General features: G+C 34.0%; 2 protein-coding genes across 4 annotated transcripts in view; both read left to right on the plus strand.

The window, feature by feature from the left end:
* Positions 1-1,462, plus strand: part of LOC107712545 (probable cysteine--tRNA ligase, mitochondrial) — a 10,501-nt gene extending 9,039 nt beyond the window's left edge. For all 3 annotated transcript variants that reach the window (XM_016517855.1, XM_016517853.1, XM_016517854.1), the window contains one exon: positions 675-1,462. In XM_016517855.1, coding sequence (XP_016373341.1) covers positions 675-734 — 60 coding nt within the window. In that variant the 3' untranslated portion in view covers positions 735-1,462. The remainder of the gene's footprint in view (positions 1-674) is intronic.
* Positions 1,463-2,682: 1,220 nt separating this feature from the next.
* LOC107712543 (ras-related protein Rab-20-like) lies at positions 2,683-8,725 on the plus strand. The gene is made up of 2 exons (XM_016517851.1): positions 2,683-3,147; positions 8,178-8,725. Exons 1-2 carry the CDS (start codon positions 2,958-2,960, stop codon positions 8,723-8,725), a joined length of 738 nt encoding a protein of 245 aa, XP_016373337.1. The 5' UTR covers positions 2,683-2,957.
* Positions 8,726-9,666: the final 941 nt, after the last annotated feature.

A 9,666-nucleotide genomic window follows, 5' to 3' on the forward strand; every position in this document is an offset into this window, starting at 1 on the left:
AACCTTATACTCACTTCTTCTGTAGATGAAGCTGGATCATGAATGATTTACGCGAACTTAAACGGATTTAGGCAGATCGGGGATCGGCGCATTCCTTAAGTAACGGTAATCCTCTGCGTCTTCAGCGGCTCAGATTTCGGGAGTAAATGACGACTGCTATGTTCGTTGTTACATCCAGCAACAAAACACCTCAATCACTTAATCGGAGACATTCTTGTCTTCCCCTGCACCAGAGTCGACACAATAGCGGACTGATGGCAGCTCACTCAGGGCGGGTCTAAGGTAAGACGCTAGTGTCAATCAACTATCGTGTGAGTGGCCTGTGCAGAACTACGGCATTTTGACAGGAATCTCAGAACAGCCTGATTTGAGAAAGGGGATTTTAAAATAGGGATTTAAAAAAAAAACACTGGGTGGATTTTTATCATTATAGGGTGGATGTGTACACACACTTCCAACACACATTTATGTTCAAACAACAACAAAAGTGAATTTTGCATCCAGTGACCCCTTTAAAAGTCACCAAACATTTATCTACCCATATAATGCTCATTTTCCTATGCATGTTCTTTATTGATCCCTTGAACTCTTGTAAGACCATCCAGCGCCTTCTGAGAAAGCACATTGCAAGACTCACTGTGTTTTACATTGCTAAATTTTGATTCTGGTTTCAGGATAGAGGCACAAACTCCACATGGGAAATAACAAGAAGAGGAGAGACAAGGAAGGATTAACCACTTTCTGAATTGGGACCAAACTGTATCTATTAGAACACAAACTGTTTGTAGCATCTCAGTGGTGACTCTTTGTAAAGCTTTTCTTCTCTTCAAAGAAATTAGTTTTGCTGAAAAGCCTTGCAAAAAATTATTAGTTCTGTAATGCAACTAAAGCTGTAACACCACTAGTAATCGTAACCACATCTTGTGTCTGATGATAATGATTGTAATTGTTAATAAAACAACTCTGTTCTTAGTTTAACACAGTTTAACAACTTTTTGTATGATATTTGTCTCAGTAATGGACATTGGGACAAACTAAAGGACATTTCTCAACCATTCTGATAGAGAAATTACTTTTAAGTCAAGGATCGTGATTGACCTTCACTGTCTGATGATGATCGTAATGGAATATGGTATGCTATTGCTAACCATAGCAATGTTACAAGTTGGAGCAAAGTTATACATATTATTTGATGCTCGTTTGCTTGAAAACTTGTGTGCAGTGTCTGTTTCTGTTCACAACATGATTTATGGTTTTTCTGGGAAGATTTGTCTTTTGATATATGAATACATTATGAAGAGGCTCCCTAAAGACCTCTGTCATATGTTTCCTCTTTAAATGGGGAAGAATAAAGATAAAATGTCGGTATAAAAAAAAAAGACTGTCATAATATTTATTATGAATTGGTGCAAATTAGATGTTGTAATGTAACATTCCTAAATAAAACAGACATAAATAGAATGGGAAGAATAAAGATTAATTTATAAGATCCAAGTGATTAAAAAAAAATCGATTCTCCTTGCTTTGGTCTTCTGTGTGACGACATTTGCAGTTTAAATCGGGACTTTTTTGCATTGTGCCATTGGTTTTGAGTTTCCTGTTTCGTCATTGCTAGAAGTGAACTTTCAGTGGGAGCAAAGCACTGATGCTCTTTTAAAAGGACCGTTTATGTTCATGTTTAGGCACGAACAAGTCCATCAACTCGCCAAAGCCCAGAAGACCTGCTGAGATCGGCTCCTTAAGTGTTTCTGCAATACGAGCCGAAATTAACAACCACCAAAGGAATTTGGACGGCGCGCATTTGTTATGGATAGTGGAGTTGGAAGTCTATAATTTTGAGATAATCGTTTTATCACTGAGTTTTCAACCTTAAACCCATGCCTGCTCCTGGGAAAATGAGAAAGCCTGATATTAAAATTGTAATCCTGGGAGACATGAATGTAGGGAAAACGTCCCTCCTGTAATGCAACTAAAGCTGTAACACCACTAGTAATCGTAACCACATCTTGTGTCTGATGATAATGATTGTAATTGTTAATAAAACAACTCTGTTCTTAGTTTAACTCAGTTTAACAACTTTTTGTATGATATTTGTCTCGGTAAGGGACATTGGGACAAACTACATTTCTCAACCATTCTGATAGAGAAATTACTTTTAAGTCAAGGATCGTGATTGACCTTCACTGTCTGATGATGATCATAATGGAATATGGTATGCTATTGCTAACCATAGCAATGTTACAAGTTGGAGCAAAGTTATACATATTATTTGATGCTCGTTTGCTTGAAAACTTGTGTGCAGTGTCTGTTTCTGTTCACAACATGATTTATGGTTTTTCTGGGAAGATTTGTCTTTTGATATATGAATACATTATGAAGAGGCTCCCTAAAGACCTCTGTCATATGTTTCCTCTTTAAATGGGGAAGAATAAAGATAAAATGTCGGTATAAAAAAAAAAGACTGTCATAATATTTATTATGAATTGGTGCAAATTAGATGTTGTAATGTAACATTCCTAAATAAAACAGACATAAATAGAATGGGAAGAATAAAGATTAATTTATAAGATCCAAGTGATTAAAAAAAAATCGATTCTCCTTGCTTTGGTCTTCTGTGTGACGACATTTGCAGTTTAAATCGGGACTTTTTTGCATTGTGCCATTGGTTTTGAGTTTCCTGTTTCGTCATTGCTAGAAGTGAACTTTCAGTGGGAGCAAAGCACTGATGCTCTTTTAAAAGGACCGTTTATGTTCATGTTTAGGCACGAACAAGTCCATCAACTCGCCAAAGCCCAGAAGACCTGCTGAGATCGGCTCCTTAAGTGTTTCTGCAATACGAGCCGAAATTAACAACCACCAAAGGAATTTGGACGGCGCGCATTTGTTATGGATAGTGGAGTTGGAAGTCTATAATTTTGAGATAATCGTTTTATCACTGAGTTTTCAACCTTAAACCCATGCCTGCTCCTGGGAAAATGAGAAAGCCTGATATTAAAATTGTAATCCTGGGAGACATGAATGTAGGGAAAACGTCCCTCCTGCACAGGTACACAGAGAGAAGCTTCAAGGAAACTTTAAGCACAATCGGCGGAGCGTTCTTCTTGAAGCAGTGGGGTCCGTACAACATCTCTATCTGGGATACAGCGGGTACGATTGATGGAACTCCGTTTTGGCCAATACAACGGAAATAATCAGATGCAGAAACCTGCAGTTAAAGGTGCTTATGGAAAACATTAAATTAATATAGTTATTGTTTCTAGAGAGAGTACCAATATAAATAAATAAATATATACATGCATACTAGTTCGTGATATTTAGAATTTGATATTTTGACTGGGACAAGAGTTCTTCCACATGTGATTGTTGAAATCAAGTGACACGCCTAGTCTTGTAAATTCCTGAATGTCCCTGATCCTATGACATGGAAAATCATTAATCTAAATAAATCTAATCGAGCATGATCTGCCAAAATTAACTATATTTTGTGGACGATATTTTATTTTTATATTTATTTATTTTTTGCCCCTTTTTATCTTTTGCCAGTTTCTAAAAGCAGTAGCCTAAATGAAAAAAAGGGAAAGGATTACTCTGATATATTGCATCAATGACTGCTGCAATGAATGTCTTGTGTTCTTTGCAGGATTTTGCAATCTTGGTAGTTTCAGCAATAATGTGGAAATTTTTACACGGAATTTTAGCAGTCATTGATAGGAAGCATGCACATTTGCTGAATGAAAGCAACAGATCTAAATGTTGTATTCCATCAAACTATTTAAACTCTGTGTGTGTGTTTAAAGACATGTTAAAGATTAAAGCAAAAGGATAGGCCTATTTGATTGTTCTGGCCTTTATCTAAACATGTCGATAAGGGTAACATGTTTTTGTAGTTGTGATAGTATGGCTCAGCTGATAGTAATGACTTTACTTCCTGTCAGAACCGGCTGCTGTTTCATAGACACTGGCTGCATTGTTAGCTGTTGCTGTAGCTCATTGATTTTTTGAGGTTGTTTTCACATAGCCTACTGCACATTGCACACACATCTCATTTTAACTGACAAGGAAAACAAACAACAGCTTCTTATTTAACACTAAAATTACTTTTAAAAATTGTCATTAAATTGAAAATTTTATTTTAATTAATTTTTTTCAAATGAAATTTAATTTAATTTAAAGCAGAAAATAATATGCAAAATTGTTGGTATTTAGCTATTTTTGTTATTTAGAAGGAGTATTCTCTTTTACCACTTAAAATTGTATAATTGTACTGTACGTATTTAACCCCTTTTATTAGACCCGACTAATATTTTTTTATTATAACCCATTTTAACTCGTTTCATGTACTGTTCAAAAACAGGTGACTTCCTGTATCGTCCGGGTCAAATTGACCCGTATTGGATTCAATGTAATTCCACAAAAATTATGATATGAAAAAAAAAAACATAAAATCAAGTACAATCAATTAACTTTTAATATCAATGCTTTTCACACATTACAAAGAATGAATATCTGAATTTATGATTTATAAAAAAAAATGTAACCACTATTTTTGACTGCCCCTCCCCCACACCTGTGGGATGTTTGCGATTACACATTTTCTAACGATAATATCTTGGTCTAAACCTAAAGTAATCTTTACAAACTATATATCATTTGAAAGGTTTCAGACTCTAGTTTTCATATTTGGTGACTGTTTTTCAAAGAAATGACAGAGCAATAGATAAATAGCGATAGATCTTCCATTTATGATGTGGTGCCAAACACACTCTTATTCTATACTTATGTTTTTATGTGTTTTAGAGATTGAATTCAAATCAAATATTAAAGTTGCTGCCCAAACTATTTCTGAATAGAATGTCTACTTCATAAATATTTTTAAAATTATGGAAACATATGGTTCAGAACACTTAAACAATAAATTAAAATCAGAGTCCCTGTATATCATAGTGGAAAAGTTTGGTTCTGCATCCACAAAATCTTACTTAATTTTTTGAGATATCATCCTAAAATTTGGCACAAAACTTGTTCAGATGATTGGCTTTGATTTTCTTGAAGATTTGGAGGTAAACATGTTTTGTAAAATGTAAAATGTATATTTTATATATAATATAACAATATATATATTTTTATATTTTACATTTTCATAAAATTAAACCTCTACGTTTTTTTTAATAAATTTACTTCTACAATAATCTGTGATGTTTCACCTTTAAAAAGATACCAAATTTAAGTCTGTGCTCCAAAGTTTTCAAGATTTATAAGAATTTTAGCTGGAAAAGTCATTTTTATGTCTATGCTCAAAAAGTGGGACATACAGTTAAAAGGCCAAGCAGTTTTGTTTTCACAAACTTTGAAATTAAAAAGTTGTTAAACTCATCAAGACGCTGGCACTAGGAGGCACTTCAGGACTAGAGTTGAGGAGCTCTGACATACAACAAAGGAATTTGTTGTATTGTGTCTGTGTTGTATTGTTGAATTTGTGTCTGTAGTTGCTTTTGAATGGCTGCCTATGCGGGTCAAATTGACCTGTGAACATCACAAACGTATAAACATTTCTGTATGTACATTTCACAACACATCAGCGTGTTGAAACTGTATGCATACTCATCATGACCCTAAATGAGAAAAAGTCACAAAAGTTCAAGAAAAACAACATGGGTTAAATAGCATTTCAGATAGACTGAAAAAATAAAAGATAGCTAATTTTTGCCACCTGTGGCTGGCGAAATAGTTTTCTGCATTGAAATAAGTGGGAAAAAGCTATTATATTTAGCTTCATAGTATAGTAAAAAACTAAAATAAAAAAATATAAGCAATAAATGTTATCATTTTGGCTCTGTAGAGTTGTCTTAGAACATTAAAATAGGCGGGTCAAATTGACCCGGGAACAGTACGAACGTAACAAAACATTTTGTGGACATGTCAAAACACATCAGTGTGTTGAAACTTTGCATGCATGTTCATGACCCTAAATGAGAAAAAGTCACAAAACGTCAAGAAAAAAACTGATATTTCCGACAACTCAAAAATCAAATCGGGTCAAATTGACCCGGAACAGTACATGAGGGTTAAACTCAATTTATTACTGCTTGATAAACTTACTGTGGCTGAAAAACATATTAATTTATTTTTTCATTTGTGTCGTTGTTTAATTTGTCATATTGTTTGTAATTTGTTTCTTTATTCTTATTTTTAATAACAAAAATAAAATAAAGTAACATAAATAATTATATCGTCAAATAAGATTCTGATGATATTGCCCACCCTTACCCCCATTTGCCAACCCATTTTTCACATATGCTTTGTAGAAACAAAAATTACATCAGTAAAGGATTTACGGTACAATGCAACTCTAAGGCATTCCAGGGTATTTAAAAGCAGAAAGTTCTGTCAACATTTACTCAACCTTATGCACAAGCACAAATTATTTTCTTTGTTCTGTGAAAGCACAAAAATTAAGCGTTAATATTACAATCATGTTACATTTTCACATGTGCTCTTTTCCATGAAATGAAAGTGATTGGTTTTCTGAAGCCATAGATGAAGCCATAGATGTAGCTATGAGGAACAGAAATTTCTCAGCTGAATGTGCACTCCTTCAAAAAATTCCAGTGACCCCATATACATGTTCAGAAGAAATCATGACCTTGAGATGGGGTTGAAAAAGCAACATTATTTGATTTAATTGTTAGTGTGCTAAATGAATAGATTGGCCTAAATGTTCTTACTTCATTAAAGAGTAACCCAAACATTACAATTTTGCCATTATTTACCTACTCTCATGTTGTGTGACACATATGCTGTCATTTATTTCCATGTCACACAAATAAGAATTTTTAAGTCAGAAACTGGACTTATCGGGTTCTTGATTTTAATTTACTGACTCAGTGATCCTGTCACAATAGTTTTCAAGTTGACAGGTCATTGGAGGGCAAGATTACTGAATAACAACTTAAATGTCCTTGTTTCTGCTTTACGGTGTTTTTTTTTTCTTCCAGAGCTTTGCGGTACACTATGAACAGTCATGTTCTGTATACAGTCATGAACTGTATACAATTATTATTTTCCAAATAGATAGATGGATAGATAGATTTTATGTAAATATATTGCTAAATGTAATTTATACCAGTAATGCAAAGCTGAATTTCATCAGACATTATTCCAGTCTTCAGTGTCACATGATCCTTCAGAAATCATTCTAATATGCTGATTTGCTGCTTAGGAAACATCTCTTATTATTATAAGTGTTGAAAACAGTTGTTTTGCTTAAAATTTTTGTGGAAACCATGATGCACTACAATTCAAAGGTTTTGTGTTTTAAAAGATTAAAAAGAGATTATAAACTTTTATCAGCAAGGATTAAATTCATCAAAAGTGACAGTAAATACATTTATAAGATTTCTTTTTCAAATGCTGTTTGCTTGAACTTGCTATTTATCATATTTATCAGCACAACTGATTGCAACGTTCATAAATAATAAGAAATGTTTCTTGAGCAGCAAATTAGAATAATTTCTGGAGGACACTGAAGACTAAAGCAATGGCGGCTGAAAATTCAGATTTGCCTCACATGAATAAATTACATAAAATAGAAAAGTTATTTTAAATCATAATAGTATTTTGCAGTATTACTGTTTTTATTTTATTTTTGATCAAATAATTTCAGCCTTGGTGAGCAGAAGAGACTTCTATCAAAAACATAAAGTTCAAACTTTTGAAATGTTGACAGTTTTTTTGTTTTTTTTCAACTGCTTACACACAAAATCTTTACTTGTCACACAATTTCTGAAACCTGACACTCAAACAGGACAGTCAACCACACACCAAATCTGCAAAACCATACTAATTCTCAGCCTTTGACTCAGTTTTCAATTTCATAAAACACTTTGCAAAATACAAAACACAATTCTCTATGTAACACACAAAAACCTAACAGGAATTAATATTATGTCAAAGGTGTTTGCAAATGTTTGCTTTTGAGATGTGTTTGTGATATTTCTTGTAATATTTTGAATGCAGGGTTTCATTTTGCAAGAGATGTGAGGCATTTTGAATTTTGTGTGTGCAATTCTTGGATTTGTGTGTAAATTTTGAAAAAAAAAAAAGAGGCAAAGTTTTGAAAATGTAAGCAGTTGAAAAAAACTGTAATATTTGTATTTCTGTGCTTCTTATTTCATCAGGTCGTGAACAGTTCCACGGTCTAGGCTCCATGTATTGTCGTGGCGCTGCAGCCATCATTCTCACGTATGATGTCACAAACTGGCAGAGCTTCGTAGAGCTTGAAGATCGCTTCCTACCTCTCACTGACTCGGCCAATAGTGACAGCATATTTGCCATTGTGGGCAACAAAGCAGACCTCACTGACACTCAAGCCCATGTTATGACCCTGGAGGAAGTGGCAGAAGAGGGTAGTGTGCTTCCCCTTCCATCCTTTCCCACACCTCCAGACTTTCCCTTGCACAAACAGGTGAGTCAGGATGATACCATAGCACTGTACAACCGCATAATTCGCTATAAGGCACTAGAGGGCACCAGCCCACCAGCGGAAAAGATGTGCTTCGAGACAAGCGCTAAGACTGGATTTAATGTAGATATTATGTTTGAGACACTCTTTGATCTGGTGTTGCCATCCATCATTCAAAAACGCTCCCAAAGTGAGTCGCCGATATTGTATTTGGAGGACTATAATGAAGAGGGGATGAAGAGCAAAGGGGATTGTTGCACATGAAAATATTTGCAGAAGAGCATCTGGAGTCTTGCATGAATATCCATTTATTTATGGATGTTGTTATTTGATCTGTTTTAGAACTGTTTACTGTCACAGTAAATATTGTACATTGTCAGTGAACAAGTGCACATTGTTATCTCTGTTCTGACTCATATGTCATTGTGTGTGTGTGTGTGTGTGTGTTTGTATGTGTATCTGTTTGTATGTTTGAGATAATCTTGTTTTCACAAATAGAACACAGAGAATTTGAACTTAAGTTACTAGTGTTTTGGCCCTCAAGTTGATCACTTGCTTCTAATATTTTATTTTGAATGAATTTACTGTGATTACATTATAAAAATGTGTGTTTATATATGATCTTTAATGACTCTTGACTTATTTAATAAAGGTTTATGAATATCAGTTATACATACAGAAGACAGTGTACACAATTGCAGAAAACAAACCCCATAAGTGAACAGACTGTTTACACTGTCAGTATTTCCTTTTGGCTTATATGTGAGAATAACAAAAGATTAATGAGTAGTGTTGAGTGTCAAATTTATATGTAATTCCATAAATGTCTTAACAGCTGCATTATATTTGCAACTATCATATATTTACCCTAACATTTCCAAGAGAATTGTGATGTTTCACTCTCTGGGTTTGTCTTCTGCTCCTGCTCAGATTCATCAATATAACATTTGGCCTGAATTAAATTTGTAACACACACACACACACACACACACACTCGCCACATATTAGAATCAGACTCATATTACACATAGTTCCTTGCAAAAAAAAAAAATCTAATTTATTGTTTCAAAAGTATATGAAATTAAACATAGGATCGTAATTCAATGCAATGTGACAATATTGCAATATGGTATTAGTTTATTAGGTCTGCATGAAACAAGCTACTGAATGTAATTGCCAGTTTACAAAAGATATTTTCGTCAACT

Source organism: Sinocyclocheilus rhinocerous, unplaced genomic scaffold (assembly GCF_001515625.1).
Source record: "Sinocyclocheilus rhinocerous isolate Xijiao unplaced genomic scaffold, SAMN03320098_v1.1 scaffold1952, whole genome shotgun sequence".
Taxonomy (NCBI): Eukaryota; Metazoa; Chordata; class Actinopteri; order Cypriniformes; family Cyprinidae; genus Sinocyclocheilus; species Sinocyclocheilus rhinocerous.

What these genes read in the sequence shown, in the direction of transcription:
- LOC107712543 (XM_016517851.1), top strand. Translation starts at nt 2,958, where the DNA reads ATGCCTGCTCCTGGGAAAATGAGAAAGCCTGATATTAAAATTGTAATC. An exon ending in CTCTATCTGGGATACAGCGG is followed by an intron (nt 3,148 to 8,177) that starts GTACGATTGATG and finishes TTATTTCATCAG; the next exon opens with GTCGTGAACAGTTCCACGGT.